This window comes from Bos mutus, chromosome 9 (genome assembly GCF_027580195.1).
Source record: "Bos mutus isolate GX-2022 chromosome 9, NWIPB_WYAK_1.1, whole genome shotgun sequence".
NCBI classification, from domain to species: Eukaryota; Metazoa; Chordata; class Mammalia; order Artiodactyla; family Bovidae; genus Bos; species Bos mutus.
The window spans coordinates 7776717-7798449 of NC_091625.1; the positions used below are offsets into that span (position 1 = coordinate 7776717).

A 21733-nucleotide genomic window follows, 5' to 3' on the forward strand; every position below is an offset into this window, starting at 1 on the left:
AGTATGTTTAAAATTGGGGCTTCCCCGATGACTCAGTGATGACTGAGTGATGACTCACTGACTCAGTGATGACTCCTGCAGTGTAGGAGAGGCAGGAGATATGGATTCAATCCTTGGGTCAGAAAGATCCCCTGGAGGAGGAAGTAGCAATCCACAGGAGTATTCTTACCTGAAAAATCCTATGGTCAGAGGACCCTCTCGGGCTATACAGTCCAAAGGGTTGCACACAATAGGACTCGACTGAGTGACTGAACAACAACATTTATAACTAACAGTAAAAGGTTTTTCGTAACCGGTGTCCTTTAGAATTTCAACTAATGATGCCTAATCTTAAAATTCCTTGTTTCCAATGGTTCATGTAAGTTCTAGAAATGTCTTTGATGATACAGACTACAAAAGATAATAGTCTTTTCCTCAATCATCTATTTGTTTCCATAAATCACCTGCTTGTACAAGCGCTCAACAAATACTTGGTGAGGGAGAGAATTCAATTTTTAAGTCTAATCACATTAAATGTTTTTAAAAAAAATCTCAGAAAACAGAAGAATATTATAATGACTGATAATCTGGCTCCTTGTCACTACCTAGAGAACTCCAAGCAGTCTTATGCACACAAAAGAATTTGCATGAAAAAGAACTGTGCCAACTCTATTTCCAATAAGTGTAAAAATAATAAATTTAATAACATGTAAGTGTAGCTAATTACTTCAATTAAGATAAGTAATTTATGTACTTGAAAGGCTCAGGCCATGTTTACTGGCTTTTCTTGGGTGTGAAATTATCAGAGTCTATTTCTTACTTATCTTTGCAATTTTAATACTTAACATAGTAAATAATTGACAAAAATTAAGTGGTTTTTTAAAACATTAAGCTTTGTTTTAGGACACTGAGATTTAAGTCCTAAATAAAATAGTATTTTAATTATTTTCATAACCTGAGTATATTTATACATTAAAATATATAGTAAATGCTGTTGACTAAAGAAATGTTGACCATCATAATCATGCATACCTAACATTTAAGTACTTTATAAGAATTTTATTTTTTACCCACTGAACTGTTCACCAAAGAATATTAGAGAAATGATTCTCAGCATCTAAAAATTTGCATTTTGAAGAAGCAATTCATAGAATAAAATTTATTTATAGAATAAATATTGAACCCTAGCTATGCAAAGCAGGAGGTGGTTTTAAATCTCATAAGGTGTACTTCCTTCTCATAGAAGTTTATAATCTAGTTGGGGGAATAAGGCACCTAATCTAATAATTGAAAATCCATTATTGACATAAAACAGACAGAAGCTAAGGCATATGGAAGCTGATGCTGATTGGTTGGTTAGTTCATCGTGGTGGTGCCATTGGGGGTGGGACTTGCAGTGGCTTTGTTGCAGGCATGCCTGGAGAAAAAGATGTTTCAGGTGAGGAAATTAAGAGAAAGGGTGTATTGGCCTGACCATTTTCATGACCAAAAGTCGTGCAATGGGGCTGTAGCATAAAAGTACAGCATAACTTTGAGAGTTTCTTGAGAAGCAATAGTGAGCTAGAATAGTTTCTGTGGAAAGGTGAGCGAAAGCTATCTGACAACATGAAGTTAATATTTATATTGCAAGCTAGATGGCAGTAACAATTGTTATCAAATAATCTGATGTTCTACTTGTCCATACATTGAAGAATAAACACATGGTAAAATAATGAATTATGTGTGTGTTAACTTATTGATGATTTCACTTTATTATAACCCTTGATTTCCAGAAAAAAATTCATAACTGAAAATTGAACACCAAGAGTCAGTTTACGAGTGTATTTGTTTCTTAGTCATCTACTTATAAGTCCTGGGTGGGGGAATAAAAGACATAAAACTATATTTAAAGCAACAAATTTGTATCTAACTTCCAGAGGCTACTGCTTTTTTTTGAAGTGCAGCGAAAGAGTTTGTATGAGAAAATGTGCCTAAACATGGAAGCCATATGAGTTTTATACATGAACACAGTTGTTTATTGACCCCTTCATTGATAGTATCAGTATAAAGATATAGGAAATAACCCTGTATTTTCATAAGCCATATACCATATGTATATACACAATATTATGCTATACATGACTTCATCTGATTCCATAACTTGCTTTTCATTGCTTTCACCAAAGCAGATCATCTTTTTATTTGGCTATGCTATTTTCTCATGTAACTAATGTAGTATATGATCTTTGAATCATTTGAATATGGATCAACAATCATGAAGAACTTACTTATTCAGAAAGTATAACACTCTAAAGGTTTACCTTCTCTCATACTCACCAAGTAAGAGAATAATAGCAAACATAATAGCTTGTTATTTTTAAAGTTTGGATGATTTAATTGGCCTTTATTTTCATAAGAAGTCAAGAAGATAATATCATCTTGAAAGAGAATACCGATATTTGAAAGTATCCCATTGTGAGATATGGATGGAGCCATAACGTTTGTTGTTAAACCTCACCATTGATAATAACAGTTAAACAAAGATGTTTATTTTTTTCCAAACACTTGGCACATAAACATTAGCAAGAGAAAGTCATTTAATTAGATAAGAGTTTACATATGTCACTTACAAATTGGGATTATTTTAGGTCTGAAACAGTCAGTCTAGAACATTAAAAAAAATACCACCATAGTGTTGCTTTTCCATCTGAGAAAAATAAATAAATGGCTAACATGTCATCTGTCTTATAAGGAATTTGGTTACATCAATACTTCTTAATAGTTTTAATTTTTAAAGTAATTTTAGATAAGTTGTTTTGATGGCAATAATAAAAATTTCATTTAAAGTTTTGGTTGTATAAAAATTATGTAATAATGTCCATATATGATTGAAGACTTTTTTAAATACTATGACCCATGATAAGGCATCAGCACTAATATTTTATAACATTGGTGATTAATAAGTAGAAGTGACTAGATTGAAGAATATAGAAATCTAATTTGTAATATAAATATATTCAGGAGACTTCAATTACATTCCAGCTAATAATATGACATATTCACTGAAATAACTAATGCCTATTTTAAAAAAATAAGTAAACTCATGTTTAAACTTCAGAATTATTCAAAATTGAATATGATACTTTTAAAATGATCTCAGCAGTGTCAGCTTATATCCTCAGACTCCTAAATTTCAGCATCATTGTCCCTGTACAGTAAACTGTTTTTCCTTAGAAAACAAATTGCAGGCTATTATCATACTGCCACTGAGTTGAAGAATTGCCTTTTCTAAAGCAGGTAATAAAGTTACCTAGTAGTTAGGATGTTGTAGGCATGGGATAATTTCTTTCGCTGTCCTTCACTCTCCGGGTGCCCAAACTGCCTTAGTCTAGGTGTCCGAGCCTCCAGATTATTTTCGTGAACCTGTACTCTGATTCAGATGCCCTAAGTGAAAGACACAGACACATACACAATTTAAATGATAAATTCAAGGGGACAGAAGGTAAAGCATACTGTTAATAAAAATTACTACTCCATTTCCTTTGCTATTTCAGATCCAGAGAAATTTCAGTTATATATAATATTTTAAAATATTGGGTAGTGCATGAATCTAGATATAAATTTTCAAAGTAGTCACTTTCCAAAATCATTAAATGATATGTGATTAGATGCTTCTTATTAGTAGAATGAAGCATGATTTAGGCAGAACCTACAGTGCACATAAACAAATGCACTGAAAGGTCGTTGGCAGCAATGGGAAACAGTGATGGATTTTACAAGATTAAACCAACTGACATTTTATGAAAATTTCAGTTTCCTGCCTTGGATTCTATCTAAACTGACAAAAACACACATTTAAATTTCTCAAATTTCTCATGGGATGTTCACTTGTGTAGAGTGTCTGGCAAGGATTTCTGATAAATCAATCTGTCAGGTGCCATACTTTTAATATTTATGAGGAAAGCTGCCAGGCTGGACAAAACACATGCTAATGTTTTCTCTTCACACAAAAGATCAGAGCTGTGCATACAAAAATGCACTGCTTAATTGCACAAAGTACACCGTAGTATTTTAGCAGAAGATTATTTAAAGATGGATGGGAAAAGCCAAAACAATAAGCTGGTGAAATTACCCATTCCTAAATGTTGAGATTATTAGTTCTAGCAATAGAGCTGCACAATCATTAGAACGTATTTTACCCAATCATCTGTGTCATGTAGAAAAGACCTGGTCTTAAAGGCCCAGCAATTTTCTTGTAACATTGAGCACCACTGACCTCTGGCCCTCAGCAATGCCCTCCCAACACCTGCACTCCGGTGAGCCAGAACAAAACATGCCATTCATGAGGCTTTGTTTTTATTAAAATTATTTTTAGTGGCTCAGTGGTAAAGAATCTGCCTGCCAGTGCAGGAGACGCCAGTTCAATCCCTGGGTCAGGAAGATCCCACGGTGGGGGGAAATAGCAACCCACTCCAGTATTCTTGACTGGGAATATCCCATGGACAGAGGAGCCTGGAAGGCTACAAAAATTATTTTATAGTAGCAGTGAAAAGTATGGAACTCTTACAGAGTTCTAAGCGTATAGATTAAAAATATATATTATGTGGAATCTATTCTTTTGTTCAGCTTATTTTTTTCTCTCCCCCATCTGTCTCTGAGTTATGCCCAGATTTTTCTTCCTTTCTTAGGAGGTATACATTGAAAGGATTAAATGAAAAAACCTGGAGTCATTCTCATTCTTAAACATAACATTTAAAAGTGCTTAGAAAAGAGATGAAGAATTATGTGGGGACAAGGCAGGAGAAGATGAGAATTATTTAAGCTACCATTTTCTATAAGCTTTGGAGGACACCAAGGTCAACTTCATCTTTGGAAAAACAGTTCATCAAGTGAATGTTTGCCGTAGGTGAGCTAGGTTACAGGATTACTCACTCCACAAGAAAGTGCTGAAAAAACCTGTGGGCGTGATCACTCTTCGGCAAAGCAGCAACCGCTTTGCAGTCAGGATTCTCTGAAGAACAAGTTAGCACTGTGGTTGTATTTTTTCGGATGCATTGCTTCAAAACATGATCAGACAAGAATACACTACTTCTGTTAATTAAGCTGACTTAAAACCCGATGTTTCATTTCACTGACTGTTATTATTGTCTCTTGAAATCTTGCTCTTGTTTATAGATTTTTTTTGACTGGAGTTTAGAAATATTCCAAGCAGATGAGCCTAGAAAATTTAGAATCATGGAATGAATCAGTAACTTCTAGATCTGTGTAGGAACATATTGCATGAGACAGTGATGTGATTTGTGAGAAATGTCTACACACGAGCTTTCATATACCTTTATTCTGTCTTTAGAATTTGGAATGATGGGAGATCATACAATTAAAAGTCAGCGACCTCGATCTGTTCATGAAAAAAGGGTCCCTCAGGAACAAGCTGATGCTGCTAAATTTATGGCACAAACTGGTAATACGTTAGTTACATTTTTCTATTTATTGTTGTTAATTTAATGAAACCACTGCATGTTTTCATAATCTTTTGCTGCACATTTGTCAGTTTTTGGAGCTGATATTTTTTTTGAGCCATTTTTTTTTTTGTCACCAGTTAAAGTCCATAAATGAAGTAGCTGTGAATTGAAAGTGCACAAAAATGTGTAAGATTTATTTTGCTTTCGGCGTGAGACATTTAGGATTTACATATTATTACTTATGTTAATTAACTAATTAAAATGTATTATTAAACTTTTACAGAAAGTCAACAAAGTTATTTCATCAACAAATGATTATTTTGACTTTTCAGAATTAAAATTTGAAGTAGGACTTTAGATGATGAAATTTAATGTTTAATATGTTTAATATTTTTTTCAAATGTCTTGCACCATCTAACTATTAATTGATTGTTAAAATGTATAGCAATTAGAAATTTTTTTAGAATTTAATATTTTTAATTTGAAGAGTTTTCTTATATGAGCTAAATAATAAAAAGTTGACAGTCTTTATTCATAGCTGTAAAACACTCCTAGTAATTTAATATCAATAGAATAACTTTTTTGGTTTATAACATTTTAATTTTAAATAAATCAGATTATTCTTAAATACATCCCCTCCAAATATAGATACATTCCTCTTTTGGCTCATCATAATAAGTGGGCTATAGTTCCACCTCTTTGTACTGCATGTAGAATGTTCTTAGATGAAAATATGACTAAACTGTATTGTGACTATTTTCAGCCATCACTTTTATTTCAGGAAATTGCAAACTAACAGTTTTATCTATGTCTTCACAAAGTCTTATATGTCCCAATCTAGATGATGTGTTTTACTATTTTTACAGAAGTTTCAAGTACATGATCAACTTTTGACATAACATTCAGAGAAATTTTGATGAAATTCTCTTGAAAAATGAATATGTCCTTTAGTTCATATATTCTTCAGATAATATTTATTCAGAACACTAGATTTTTATCTACAGCTTAAAAACTGCAAATATTCTTAATGAATTGTGCTCTTAGTAATGGGTTAGTAGTCGTAGACTTGAATATATTAGTGGCAAATAGGTCAATGAATTCTCAGAACAGAAAGAACATTTAGAATGAATTCTACAATTAAGAACATATTTTTAGCTTTGTAAAACTACATGTTACAGCCAAATCCAGAAATGAAGAAAGCTTGCTTATCTGGATTGCTTTTTGTGCAGCTTCTTGTTTAAGAAAAGCTTATTTATGTTTTTACTGTTTGATTGTGCAAAAGCAAAAGTGCATGACTAGGTTTTGGCAAATTTTCAAATTTCTAAATGTATTTTTCTCCCTTACAGGGATCAAAAATTCAACTACTGACCAGAGATTAGGGAGTGTTTGTCTCTAAATAAAGCATAGAGCATGGGCTGACTACTCAGCCTTCTAAGATTAGAGGTGTCTTGACTTTTTGCAAAAGAAGTGGCAGACACTGGCTTACTAAAATTCCTAAAACTACGGTCACTTATTAATAAAATGAAGAACCATAGTTTTAATTTTCCAAGAATGTAGCACAAGTTTTTTATATAAACTTAATTTTTGGATTTGCCTGACACATACCAAGAGAATTCAGAGTTTTCAGCCAAAAACCTTTTTGCAAAGTCAAATCACAAGGAACATTATGGTTTCTTAGTGATTTATTACTAATTTCTGTTTTAATTTACTCATTATTTTCCAAGCATTGTTTTGTATCTACTATATAGTAACACATGATTTGGTAAAATAGATGAAATGCTTATTAAATAGATACATGAAGAGCTTTAAAACTGTTTCTCCATGCTGTGAACAATAAGTTGGAAATGTCAATAAACTTCAGAATTAAACTTCTGAAAATATTGATGGAATGCTTGATTTGATAGCTAGTATATATTTCTAATTTCATTTTAATCCAAAGATAAGCAACTATAAATACAGGTATAAGACTGATTTTAAGTTTAAATTACTATAATACTGATAAAAGACTAGAAAACTGCATTATTAGTTTTTAAAATGCATAATTTGACACTCACAGTTGTAAAGCTAAACGGAGAGGGTTTTTTCCCCTTAAATATTTTTTGAGTTATACTTTCTCTAGATGTTTAGGTAGTTGGGATAAATACAGCTGAGTATCACACAATAAAATTTTATGAAAGTTAACTTTTATTTATAAAACATCTATTTCACCAAATAAAACTTTTCTATTTATAAAACAAAATAAATGAGTGTTACATATAAACAATGATAATCATTTGCTAACATTAATTTAAAAACAAAGAATAATAAAATAGATGTAAAGCTGAATAATAAAATACAATATATTTGTATATTAGTCCTGAGGGAAAACAAAGCAGCAGCTATCAGACCTTAAAATTTAAGAATTCCTTTCAAAATGAGTAACCTGGCCTCTTCAACCAGTCTGATCAGTCAACCCTTTTTATGAAATAATAATTAAGTGGCAATTTTTTTAGAAGAGTAATATTTAGTAAGGTTGTATTACTTTATCAAACTAACTCGATCATTTTAGTCAATTAGGTAATTGAGATAGGTTAGTTTGGGCATACATGTACAATGTTCGAATGAAATGAAATGCTGTGATAAGATATATAGACATCTAAATTAAATGCCAACAAAATGGCTTAAGCCATTTTAATTATACTCACTGATGCTTTTTTAACGTCATAGTTATAAAATGATCTTATAAAAATGTTTAGGAAACTAGTCTTTTATTCCAGTGGAGAAAATAGAATACATTAATACGTTGCATGTTATTTAAGACAGAAAAATAAAATTGTAAATATATTTCTAATTTCATAATTTTTACATACTAGCAACATTTTATATTAATCTTTTGTTTATAGCTTAAAATGCACTCATACATTATCTCATTTAATTCTCACAAATAGGTTTTGAGGTAGATATGTTACACATCTGACTGAGAGATTCAGAAAAATAAAGTAACTTTCTCCAGGTCTCAGAGCTAATATGCATTAGATTTCCATCAAACACAGGTCTTCTGACTCTACGTGCAGTGCTTTCTAGTTTCCTTTCATGTTTTATGTCAGAATAAAGGGCCTTAAAAGTTCCGTAGATACTGAATCCTTCTACACCATGTGTAATGTGCCTTCAGTTACAAGTTAAGGAACCAAATTATAGTAGTTTGTGCTCTCTCCAAAGACACATATATTAAAAAGAGTATACATTGTGTTATACTTTACTATTTTAATATCAGTGCATTTTTTATAAAATAATTTTGCTGGAAAGTGTTTCTCACAAAGCCCCAAGACTAGAACAGCCTTCATGCCCTTCTGGGATGAGGCCATGGGCAGAATGGAAAATGTAACTACTGCATGGAAGTATTACTTGAAATTATAGATGGAGATATAACAAGGTCATTTTTATAGGTTGACCAATATTTTAATGGCAAGGTTTGATTAGTAATTTGAAAGCCCATATATATGTTATCCATTTATTTATTTTGGTTTCGATCAGCAAAAGGAACCATCAGTTTGAGAGAGTGAATTAGCCAATTCTGAAGAATAATTATCAGTCCCTCCAACCTAGGCATCACTGTCTAGCTTTTTCAACAACATTGTAGCTTCATACATACAGAAGCAACCTAAATTTTCAAATATTTGTACAAAAATGCACTTAAAAGTAGTTTGTGATCCTGATTCATTGCTCACTTAAATTAAAACATTTTTTCCTGCCATCATAACAATGCAATGCTTTTGTGGAAAAATAGAACTAATTGTATTCATAACTTTTATCATTTACTTATTATAGAATTCACAATGTTCAAAGTTTTCTGGCTTTTAATTAATAATATTCAACCATGATATTTCTACTTCACTTAGTCTTATCATAAACACCAGTTCAACTATCACAAGAAAAAAAAATTTCATTATATTTTCCCCAAATTTAAGTTTAAATTTTGATTACTATATACGTATATATTATATATACATGTGTAGATATTTTTAACCATTGTTATATTATTTGGTTTCTAAAATAATGATTTTCAACCTTGATAGAGTATTCTTTAATGTAAATGCATAAACTATTAGTCATAGCTTTAAATATTATTCAAATGTCATTCAATAACATTTTATGGACTAGAATATATAAATTGGTAGAGGCAAAAAATACTGGAATAATCAAGGGTGGTGATTAGAGTATGACCAAGACAAACATTGATCACAACACTGAAAAGATGTCCTACTTAATATAAACTGTCATCCCAGTTACCACTGTACCCTATGACATACATCCAGTTATAAATGCATTCTATTATTTATACCTCTGGGTGCATAATGCAGACCAATATAAGAACAAATGTTTCTCCTACATACAAAGTGTGGGTGGTGGACCCATGCTTGTCTGTGACCTAATTGTCCTGGGCCTTGAGATAAGACGCTTACAACAGAATGTAACTAGAACTACTTTATCAAATGCGCGTTTTATTTCAGCTGATTCTCTTTTTCTTGGAAAAAATAACTTCTCAGTGAAGAAATCAGAACATTGAGTTACATTCTGATCCAATCTCCTTCTGTCCTAGAGTCCCCGCCTGTGGATCAGCTGCTTTGAGTTACACTGCAAATCATTTCTAAGTCATTTACTAACCTTTCCACAGAAGGTGGACACATGGATTATCACATTCTATCCTTTGAATTCTATTCCCAAGGCAAATTCTAAGTGAAACCTATAAAATATAAATTGCTCCTTGGTTTATATAATCAGTGATACAAAGCTTTCAGAAACACTTTGCCAAATGATGGAAAAGTACTGTTCAACAAAGTCTAAATTTAACTAGTATCTTCCAGTAGGTAAATGGCCTGACTTTGTATTTGGAGAAAAGCAACTACAACTTTTCCAACCAGTTTTCAAAAATCTATTCTGAACACCATGACCAGAATATAATTATCAATAGGAGCTCTTGGGATTGTCTTAGAAATTCTTGATTTTACATCTCCTTGGGACGTGACTTTGGATAATAATAGAAGGGAGACATAGTTTCAGGGTGATATCTACTCCAAGAAAATTAATGAATTCAGACATTCAATGACTTTTAAAACCCTAGTTTTTAGTAAAAACTAGTTCCAGGTTAAATTAACAGAAATCATAGAGAAATTTTCCTTTATTTCAATTAAAATTCATTTTGAGGAAAATTGTGAGCAGAACATTTTAAAACATTATCACAAATGAATAACTGTTATAGGATGAAAAACTAGGAATTGAACTAGGAATAAATTATAAATAAGTGTCAATGTTCAACACAATAAAAATTAGATATGCCCAAACTCCCAGGGCCCTACCTAATTCAGCATTAGAAAGGAGATTATGCAACAAAGAATTGGGGAAGGATGCATCAATATATGCCTGCTCATCAAAGCCAGAGTAAGTTTAGCGATGCATTTTGCTTTCTCTTCCAAGCAAGTACAGAGCCTTAGACTGGTTTGAAAAGAATCGCTCCAACAATCATTCATTCCTTGTTGAAAAACACCGACTGGTCCATTCATAGCATCCATGGCCCAGTGGATTTGTGAAGTAGAGTCTTGCTAACAAGGTTATAGCTAAGGTGAACCTTGCATCAGTGTTATAGGATCTCTATTTACATTTCTTTTTCTCTGAAATGGTTTTGTATGGCTTTGATGTACTGTCATGTTTTTACATTGAAATTATCCTTGCATGTCATAATGTCACTGTGGTATAATGCTTACTAGATGAATATTCAAGACGGTATTTCATGTTTGTTTGTTGTCTTGCTCACAGGTGAATCTGGCGTGGAAGAGTGGTCCCAGTGGAGCACATGCTCAGTTACTTGTGGTCAGGGGTCGCAGGTGCGAACCAGAACTTGTGTATCACCTTACGGGACACACTGCAGCGGCCCATTAAGAGAATCAAGGGTTTGCAATAACACTGCCCTCTGTCCAGGTAGTGTTAGCAGCAACTACAACTGTGGATGTTATTGAATTGTGTCATGCTACGCATTTGGAACAATGTGTTATTTTCATATGAACTGGGTATAGACATTTTAATAAGAGTGAATAAGTGTAATTTGTTTTCAGCTGTGAAATTTTATTATGTATGTGCTTCTTTCTGCTTTCAGAGCAGTCAAGCAATTATATAAGTGACTCCCTACCCACTTGAAACTATAAGCTTGATATTTCTGTATCTGTTTCTCATGGTATTTAAGGTTCAAAGTCTTATTTTAAAAGGTGAAAAAGTCCAATTGAATGTTGGATGAACAGTGAAATTTGCCAGCATCCTGGAATGTGATCAGTAGGCACTGTTTAGGCAGTGGTTAATGCAGCAATACAACCTTTAAGGGAGTCAGCTATTTTCCTACCACTTATTTAACCCATCAGAAAAAAAGTGCCCCTAACCAAAGGACTTTCTGTTAGTTTATTTCATTCAAGTGACTGCCCTCATCAAAGCTATCCTCTGCTTTGTAAACTTAAAGTCACTAATGGAAAAAGATGGTCTTCTTTATAGCATAATAGCTTACCCACTTAGGATCCAATTTTTCCATGTTGCTTCATTTTTTGGCAGGCAGTGCATATATGCATATTATGAGCATTTCTTCTTCTCAGAACTCTGACTTTCCTGTAAAATGAGTACCAACAGGATTCTTTCAAGAAGTCCAAAGCACATAATCCTGTGAATCTCCAGGTTTATACTTATGCTCAGCCATCTGACGGATGGGTGATGCAAACTCATTTCCTGCAGTTGACAATGGACTTGCATTCACAGCCCATGTAGATCCTCTGGAGTGAGATGGGCACAAGGAAAGGGCTGGGCACTGCACTGCCTTTCATCTGGTGAAGTGTGCTTAAGGCTTCTGGAAAGTTCCACTTCCAGAGAAAGCTGATTCTGCAGTTGCTAAAAGCAAAAGTACAAAGTGGGTGGCCCAGGGCAGGGATAGTCCGGATTTCCCAGAAGGGGCAAGGGCAACCCATTCAAAAACAAGTTGGAGGAGGAGTTATTTAATAGGGACAGAGTTTTGATTTGCAGAATGAAAATTTTTTGGAGACTTGTTTCCCAACAATATGGATATACTTAATACTGCTGAATTGTATACTTAGAAAAGATCTGAAGATAAATTTTCCATTTGGTATATTTTTATCACAATAAAAGGAAAGACACACTGGTAAAAATAAAAAGGGAAGAAAGTGGTAAGCAGTCCTGAAAAAGGAATGCTTTGGTGAGCTGGGAGATCCCTTTGTCAGGGGCTTGGAAGGCACATAGCAGTAGAATTAAAAAATAAACAGTGGGGCTTCCCTGGCGATCCAGTGGTTAAGACTCCACATTTCCATTGCAGGGGCCAGTGGATTTGATGCCTGGTCACCAAACTAAAATCCCACAGGCCCCACTACGCAGCCAAAATCAAAAAGTAAAAAATAACTAAATAAACAGAGCAGAACAACAGGAAAAAGAATAGATATATACATAACACACATATATAACTGAATCACTTTGCTGTACACCCGAAACACTGTAAATCAACTCTACTTCAATTAAAAAAAAAAAGATAAACAGGGCAGAAATCTATGAGGAATGGAAGGTAGAATTAGCAGGAAAAGAGCAATAAATCCACTAAAAACAAGAAAAGTCAATGAGCATCAGAGAGAATCAGACTAGATGAGAAGGAACATCAAATGAAAATTATAAAGTGAGGGAAAAATGCTTAAGGAAGTTGTGGATGGGGAAGACCAAAAAAAAAAAAACAAAAACAGGAGTCACAGAGCAAAGTGGACTCTAATACACATTAGGCAAGAGCAGAAAAGCAAATAGTAAGGAGATGGGCATTTTAGGAATTATAACATTTCTAAATTTTGTAGGTAAAAGGAGCTCATGAAAAATGCTAGTGGATTTCTGCTGAGTGTGTGTTAAGTGCACAGTGCACTGTCTGGACTAGTACTTAAATCCGGCCTCTACTTAACAGTGTTTACATTAAGGGCTCTGTACTGGACAAGGAGAGAACTGTCAAGAGAAATTTAGGTTGTACTTGACCTATACACTTACCTTGTCAGCATCCTTTTGAAGAGTCAAGATCCTTTCAATGTACAGGAATAAAATCTAATGGCTAACAGATCCCTAAGTGCAGGTCTGAGTGGGGCTGAGGAGTTCCCCACAGTTCTCTGTTCAGAGCTTACTTTCCAGATACTAGCCATAAACACTCACCTGGTTGGCAAATGAAAACCTCCATCTTCCTGCCAGACGATGTTGATTCACCCATCCCTGGGCATGGAGACCATCTGTCGTGGGACCAGCATGTTCTCCCTTTCACTCTGTGTCTCAGGTCCAGAAAACAATAATATTCTATGATGGTCAAGTTTGTCCTCATTTTCTTAAACCTCCTACCGTGATGCCTACTGAAGAAGTACATACTAATTATTGGTTCCTCTTCACCTCCACGTACATAGAGGTTTGTCTTTCTAAATAGTAAGGATGATAAGAAATCTGTATCTTCTAATCATCTAACCACTATTATAGTTCTGATATTGAATCAAAGATCTTGACAAGAGTTTTGTTGATTTCTTTTTAATTTTCCAAACATGAAGAATAACTTAGCAACTTTATTATTTTTTGAATGTGCAATAATTATCCCACTACAGGAAACTGTGATACATTTCAGATGGTGATTGTGCTTGTTTGAAATATTTTGTGTTCAACATTTTGTTCACTTATTTGCCATGCTGGTAAATATGTATGTTTTTATACAACATACAATGAAAACACTAAAAAAAAAAAAAGATGAATTTAAAATCTGAGATAGTACTTGGAATAGTGTAAATATTTTTTTCTGAAATAATAGCTTATTCCCAAGAAGAAAGTTACCTCAGAAATAAATAACCTACTTGTCACACTGTGTATAAAGAAGTGCATTTGCCATTTAGTTAATGAAAATGACACAAGGAAAAATTGAATGTTAAATGTCACTTTTCACAAAATGTATGGAATGATAGAACTAGAGCTTATATTTATTTGTGCTATTAAAGGTTAATCAATAGTGTTATATATTAGTTACCATTCACCCATATTATTCACATTTAAAGAGTTTTTTAAAATTAAATTGCATAATAATGTGTTATTTCTAATATGAATCCTAAAATATCCAGCCTTTTACAAAAGTTTTGCCTTGACATCATAGTTTCTTAGAAACTTTTATTGCTTAGAGAAGAAAATGCTAGAGATAAACAGAAAGTAAATTGAGAAAATTAGAGAGCTATGTGAGACTGTGTATTTACTGACCTGGTTTTGGCAACCCACTCCAATTTCTTGACTGGAAAATCCCAAGGATGGAGGAGCCTGGTCGGCTACAGTCCATGAGGTAGCAAAGAGTCAAATATGACTGGGCAACTTTCTTTCTTTTTTCTGACTTACAGTTTTATGATCTCTTCCAGGGTTTCTGAAACCTTGGTACTATCAACATTTTGATGTGGATAAATCTTTATTGTGGGGAGCTGGCCTGAAGGTGCAGGGATGTCTGGCAGCATCCCTGACGCCTACCCTTCAGATGCCAGGAGACTTCCTTCTTCCCCTGAGGCTGTGACAACCAAATATGTCTCTGATGTTCCCAGATGTTCCCTGGGGAGGCAATGTTGCCGCTGGTTGAGAACTACTAATCTATTCTATATGTACTGCAGTATTTTAGAATAAATGTTTATTTAGGCTAAGGAGTGGTTTTGAATTTTTTTTTTAAGGTCATATTTTCATATCCATTTATTTTCTTAAGAAAAAAAAAAGAAAACTTTCACTTAGAGTTATCTTATACATCCCAATATAAATTACAACATAATTTGTATACTTATTTCAAAATCTGGTAGTAATATAATTTGCATATTGTATATTCTTCATTTCATCTCTAGATAGAATAGAGATGAAATAGAAATATTACAGCTGGTATCTAAAGAGGAAACTATAAAAATAGATTGATTTGATTTGCATCTAGGCATATTTTTCAAATGCACTAGATCACTTTTCATACTTTTCTAAAAAGAAAAGTTTATATAATGAATTCTCATTAAAATGAAAATATTTAACCTTTATCCTAAATCTTATGAAGATAATTTATAAAATTTATAAAAAAAATTGTGCCCTAATTTCCTAATTCAATAGTATCGTAAAAATTATTGATAATTTTATGTCCTTTTCAAATAAAAAACAAGTATTTTTGCTTTTTAAAAATGATGTGGAGGAGTCACGAAATTTCACCATGAAACAATAAAGACTTAAAAAGTAGGAGGTAAGATTACTTTTCAGAGGATTCTAGCTTCATAATTTAACTAAGTCATCAAGATTAATTAACATTTCAGTAAGATTTTGGAGAAAAACCTGGCAGTTTAGCAGCTTTTTCTTCTGAGATTGTTCACTGCTCTTGGAACAATGCAGTTTGATAGAAGAGAAAACGAACAGAACGAGAAATAAAAATACTATATAGACTATTAACATCTTATACAGAAAATAAGGGAGAAATGGTGTTTTTTAAATGAAGAAACTTGGTAACTAAACATAAATGCAAAAATTGCTTAAAGGTATGCATTTTACATAACTAAATGTTTGTATATGTTACTTTAAAATATTCTGCTATAATTAATCATATATTCCCATATGTAAATATAGGTATTTGTATATGTTTTTTCCTTAGACTTTAAATATAGACATACTATTTATTCTTATACCAATAGATACAAATTATTTTTGGTGTTCCTAAACTTAAATGGGAAAAATGCAAACATCTTAATTTCTCTCACTCTCTCTTTTTCTATACAGTGTGTTTGAAATATATTTGCCAGCTAGTTTCACAGTATCTTAAAGAATATTTCATTGACTATTGCCTAAATTTGGCTAATTTTTCCAATATTTGAACACATTTTCACAAGTTGGGGCAAATAGTATAAATAGAACAGACTGCCTTATAATTAAGGATATTGTATCTGTGTTTTTAAAATAACAACTTGGTCAGCAGATACGTGAAGGAGATTCTAGACGTACTATATTTACTTGAATAACTCTTCTGTTACTTCTACTTGCCCTGACCAATGTTGAAGAGAAAATGAGCATCTTTTTTTTGTTGTTATTTAAGTATAAATTTCTACTCCCCCTACTCATGTCTGTAGGTGTTATATCAAGCATTTGCTCATGGACTTTCAAGAGTAAGATAGAGTTTCAGTATCAAGACAAGAACTTTTGACCTGAAGAGCACATTTTGCCTGGTTTATTTTGATTTGTATTATCCATGGAGTGGATATAATACATGTATTATCCATGGAGTGCTACTGCTTACTGCCCCAAATGTTAAAAACTGGGATGGAACTGGTGATTTGACAGTTCAAGAAAGGGACCTAAACTTTGAACCCTAATGGCCTTTTGGCAAAAGTTATCAATATTTATGTGAAGTGTTTATTATGGAGGAACACAAATTATGTTAGTATTTCCAGTCAAGTTTGAATTCATCATGATGGCATATTTGAAGTACTGATGTATTGATAGTTATATGAAGCATAATCTTAATTAAATCATTTGTTTTTTCAAGAAGTTTTACTTAGTAGGAGAATTACCAGTGTCATTTAGTTATTGGAGGAGGAAAGGTGTCTTCTGGTTTCCTGGCTATTAGAAATAGGTCTTCATATTTGCCCCTCATGTTAAACCTAGGGAAAGAGGGGACTCTTAGCAAATAAATAGAAATTTGAAATTTACCTCTTATTCAAAAAACAGTGACTTTAAACACCCACAGATTTTAAATGGCAAAAATACATTTTATAAAATGTGAGGTCTGTTTAAAATATGTACCTTCGATTCTCTGACATCATAAAATTTATTAATCAAATTTATTAATCCTGAAACTTTTTAAATGTTGAAAAAATTAAGTTGACCCTCTCTATTTAAACTCAGCTTTAACTCCAGAGGGTTACTCTAAGAAATTTAGTTAGTTTTACATAGATGTGAAGTAACTCATGACTGTTTTACCATGACATAGGTACATTTCCATTAAAAAAATAATAATAAACTATATGACATAAGTAATTGTTCAAATACAAAGGTACATGCAAGTTTATATTATTTTAATGATTTTTGAGTTAACTTACATCTTGTGGCAAATAAGAGTAATTCAAATGAATTTTTAAAATACCTTCATACTTGTCTATTTGATGAGTTTTTTTTTTTCTTAGTTATGTATTTAAAAAAGTAATCTTTGACTTTGCGTCTCGGTTTCTGTTGTTGAAGCTTCTTTGCTTTATTGCAGTCCATGGAGTCTGGGAGGAGTGGTCTCCGTGGAGTCTGTGCTCATTCACCTGTGGTCGAGGCCAGAGAACCAGAACGCGGTCGTGCACTCCGCCCCAGTATGGGGGGAGGCCGTGCGAAGGGCCGGAGACACATCATAAGCCGTGTAATATCGCCCTCTGCCCAGGTGAGCCTGTTCTGCATTTGGTGAGCTTTGTGTTTCTGATCTTTGTATATGGTCCCCAGGATACCTAAGAGATTTTAAGAGTACAACCTTCATTTAGCCGCATTGGAAAATGAGCCTTTTCTTTATTGATTCTTGCTTAAATAAAGCCAGCTGCCTTCCTTGATTCTATTGTATGCAGTTGTATATATTAATATTTCATTAATTTTGAAGTATTAATAATTAATACTGTGTACCAGGGGATGCTTACCTTTATTGAAATTCTATAAATATGCATATTAATGATTCCCACTAAGACTTTTATCCTACACATGGATTTCTCTCCTGGAAAAATTATAAGACTTCCCAAAGACTTGAATGGACTGTTGCTTCCACACTGTAAATAGAGAGTCTGGTGTAGAGATGGTCCTTCAATAAGAGGATTATAGACATTTGCTAGAAAATCAGACTTTCTGCATTCACTGCTAGATATTCAAAATGGTTAGATCATAAGTGATATATAATCCTGATATGATTATAAGGACTGTAAAATCTGTTCTTCAAGTGTATTTACATTTTTTTCTTTTCTTTTAAAATGTTTCAATTCTGTTTTACCTTTTGATAATTTCCACCATTGCTCCAGAGAAAAGTCTTCCTAATGCTGTTATTTAGGATGCTGAAACATTCACACATAAAACAAATACCTACAAAATGAAAAAGACTGATCTCTAGCTTGAAGGGGTTTGCAATTTATGGGAGAAAATGAACACAAACAATGATAGAATCTCCCAGGAAAGCAAAGATACTTCCTAGAAGAAGACACAGGTATGAGTAGCAAATGGAAAAGTCTAACAAAAATGTGCAGACCAGTATTAATAAGCAGCATCTTCCGTTTGGGAGAGTTTCTCACTGACCCATGCACTCACATATTCTCCATGCAATAAACAGCTGGGATCCCAGTAGTGAACTCCAGACACATTACTTAACTCACATTGAGTCCCATTTGCCCTCTAAATTCCCCACATTAATATCTTATCTTATAATACAATGTTTTAAAGTTCTTCTGGAAATTTTAAGAATCTAAAATATCTGAGGACTATGAAAAACACTCAAAATGCAGAGAAGAAACAGTCATCTAACAAGCTTAATTGTACTCTTTTAATTCAGACGAAGACTAGGGTTCCTACACTTGGGAGTATACATGTAAATATGTAGCAGTTATACTGAGTAATATACTTTTTACTTTTAGAATTTTATGAATCCTATGAATTGCGAATATAACTGTATGATTCAGTATTCAGGTATTATGAATACTAAGGTGTCAAAATCATGATTCCTTATTTTTAAATCATTCCCAGAAAATCTATTTAAGTTCTTTTGTCTATCTCTATGTAAATATACAGATAGGCACACCAGACATATCCATGTATATTTATGCTCTGCCTTTTCCCCAAAGATTTAACTTATGCACATTTTAGAATTTTTTTCTAACAACTAAGCTGTGATATTTATAGGTAGTCAGAGTTCACTCATTTTTCTATGGAATGTGAAAAAAAATAGACAACACTGGGAAGTAAAGAATAATAGCTAACTATGGAATATCTTTGGATATATTTGTTTTTAATTAATTCTTTACCTCAGTTGATCCCCATAAGTACAAAGATAAAATGGCACCAATCAATAAAATGTTGTCAGCCGGATTTTTCATAGTCCATTTTCCATTAATTTATCTAGACATGAAAAGCTTAGATATGAGTACATAGAGCTGCTAAGTTGTTAGAATTCAGATAAGAAAATGCATTTTTCTAAGCTGATCCAGTTATGACTTAGAGGTGTTCAGTCATAATTCCACAGATGGTAGCTTTGCCCCACTGGCTCCTCTGCAGGCACATACATCACGTATCACTCACGTAGTAACCATGTGTGTTTTCAAGCTACTAGTGTTTTACCTGTATCGTACTATCACTGAAATCACTCTAAGATCATTACAGTTGGATATCCAGACATATAAGAAGAAGTAGAACTAATTATGACTAATTTCAGGGATCTTCACTGAATATAAAGCATTATTAACTATCAACTAGATGTAAAACACGGCTGAGAATTATGTAGAATCCCTGATCTCTAGAAATTTGCAATCTCTTCTGAGGATTTAGAAACACGTATGTGAAAAATGAAAGTGAAAGTCACCCAGTCATGTCTGACTCTTTGCCACCCCATGGACTATACAGTCCATGGAATTCTCCAGGCCAGAATACTGGAGTGGTAGCCTTTCCCTTCTCCAGGGGATCTTCCCAACCCAGGGATTGAACCAAGGTCTCCTGCATTACAGGCGGACTCTTTATCAACTGAGCCACAAGGGAAACCCAGGCATGTGAAAAATAGAATGCAATTCTGAAAAACACAAATAAATGCTCTAGTCTTAATAAAAGATAGCAATTTGAATATTAAGTGATTTCAACCTACATTTCTTATAGCCATCCTACCTGAGATTCCTAAGATATCCTCTTAAAGAAAAAAACCATTATAAGAAATGTGACCGTGATGAAGAGTGTGGGTAAGACCCACACTTGGTTCTCCTTGGTTAGGCTGACATGGGCCACAGAGCAGAAGAAAACAGGGGAAACATTCACAACAAAAAATTGCGTCTCTGGTCACCACTTCTGCAAGATTTGATCGTGCAAGTTCTGATCATGGGCAGTGATGTTTTAGTGTAGGGTCATGTGAGAACAGCCTCCCAGCTTTTAAGAAACACATTTTGCTCTATATATTTCTGGCCGACTGCCCCAGCCAACACCAGTCACTGTTTAGATATAGTACACAAATCAGTTACTAATGACTCAAACTAGGAAATACCAGATCTAACTTTTCCTTCCTTCCTTCTCTCCTCGTATGGCAAGGAGGCAAGTGATTTACCTTTGCTCAAAAGGAATGGGAGAAAGTTGGACATTGACTAAGGAAAGTATCAGATAAGAATAGGATGTCATGTATTATCAGTAGGAAATCAAGATTGCTGGGAGAAATATCAATAACCTCAGATATGCAGATGACACCACCCTATGACAGAAAGCAAAGAAGAACTAAAGAGCCTCTTGATGAAGCTGAAAGAGGAGAGTGAAAAGTTGGCTTACACCTCAACATTCAGAAAACTAAGATCATGGTACCCAGTCCCATCACTTTATGGCAAATAGATGGGGAAACAATGGAAACAGTGGCTGACTTTATTTTTGGGGCTCCAAAATCACTGTAGATGGTGACTGCAGCCATGAAATTGAAAGATGCTTGCTCTTTGGAAGAAAAATTATGACCAACCTAGACAGCATATTAAAAAGCTGAGACATTACTTTGCCAACAAAGGTCCATCTAGTCAAAGCTATGGTTTTTCTAGTAGTCATGTATGGATGTGAGAGGTGAACTATAAAGAAAGCTGAGCGCTGAAGAACTGATGCTTTTGAACTGTGGTGTTGGAGAAGACTCTTCAGAGTCCCTTGGACTGCAAGGAGACCCAACCAGTCCATCATAAAGGAAATCAATCTTGAATATTCATTGGAAAGACTGATGCTGAAGCTGAAACTCCTATACTTTGGCCACCTAATTTTGAAGAACTAACTCATTGGAAAAGACTCTGATGCTGTGAAAGATTGAAGGCAGGAGGAGAAGGGGATGACAGAGGATGAGATGATTGGATGGCATCACTGACCCTATGGACATGAGTTTGAGTAAGCTCCAGGAATTGCTGATGGCCAAGGAAGCCTGGCATACTGCAGTCCATGGGGTCACAAAGAATCAGACACGACTGAGTGACTGAACTGAACTGATCAGAATTTGCATAGATCAAACACATTTCATCATTTAGTGTGAACAACACTCTTCATTCCTACATAGCATCCACTTCATTATG

At 33.7% G+C, this 21733-nt stretch overlaps 1 protein-coding gene across 1 annotated transcript in view; it reads left to right on the forward strand.

Moving 5' to 3' along the window:
• The window catches only part of ADGRB3 (adhesion G protein-coupled receptor B3), an 886560-nt gene that overhangs the window by 344868 nt on the left and 519959 nt on the right, over positions 1–21733 (forward strand). The window contains exons 4-6 of the mRNA XM_005897466.2: positions 5309–5419; positions 11214–11375; positions 17692–17856. Of these exons, the coding sequence (XP_005897528.1) occupies positions 5309–5419; positions 11214–11375; positions 17692–17856 (438 nt within the window). The remainder of the gene's footprint in view (positions 1–5308; positions 5420–11213; positions 11376–17691; positions 17857–21733) is intronic.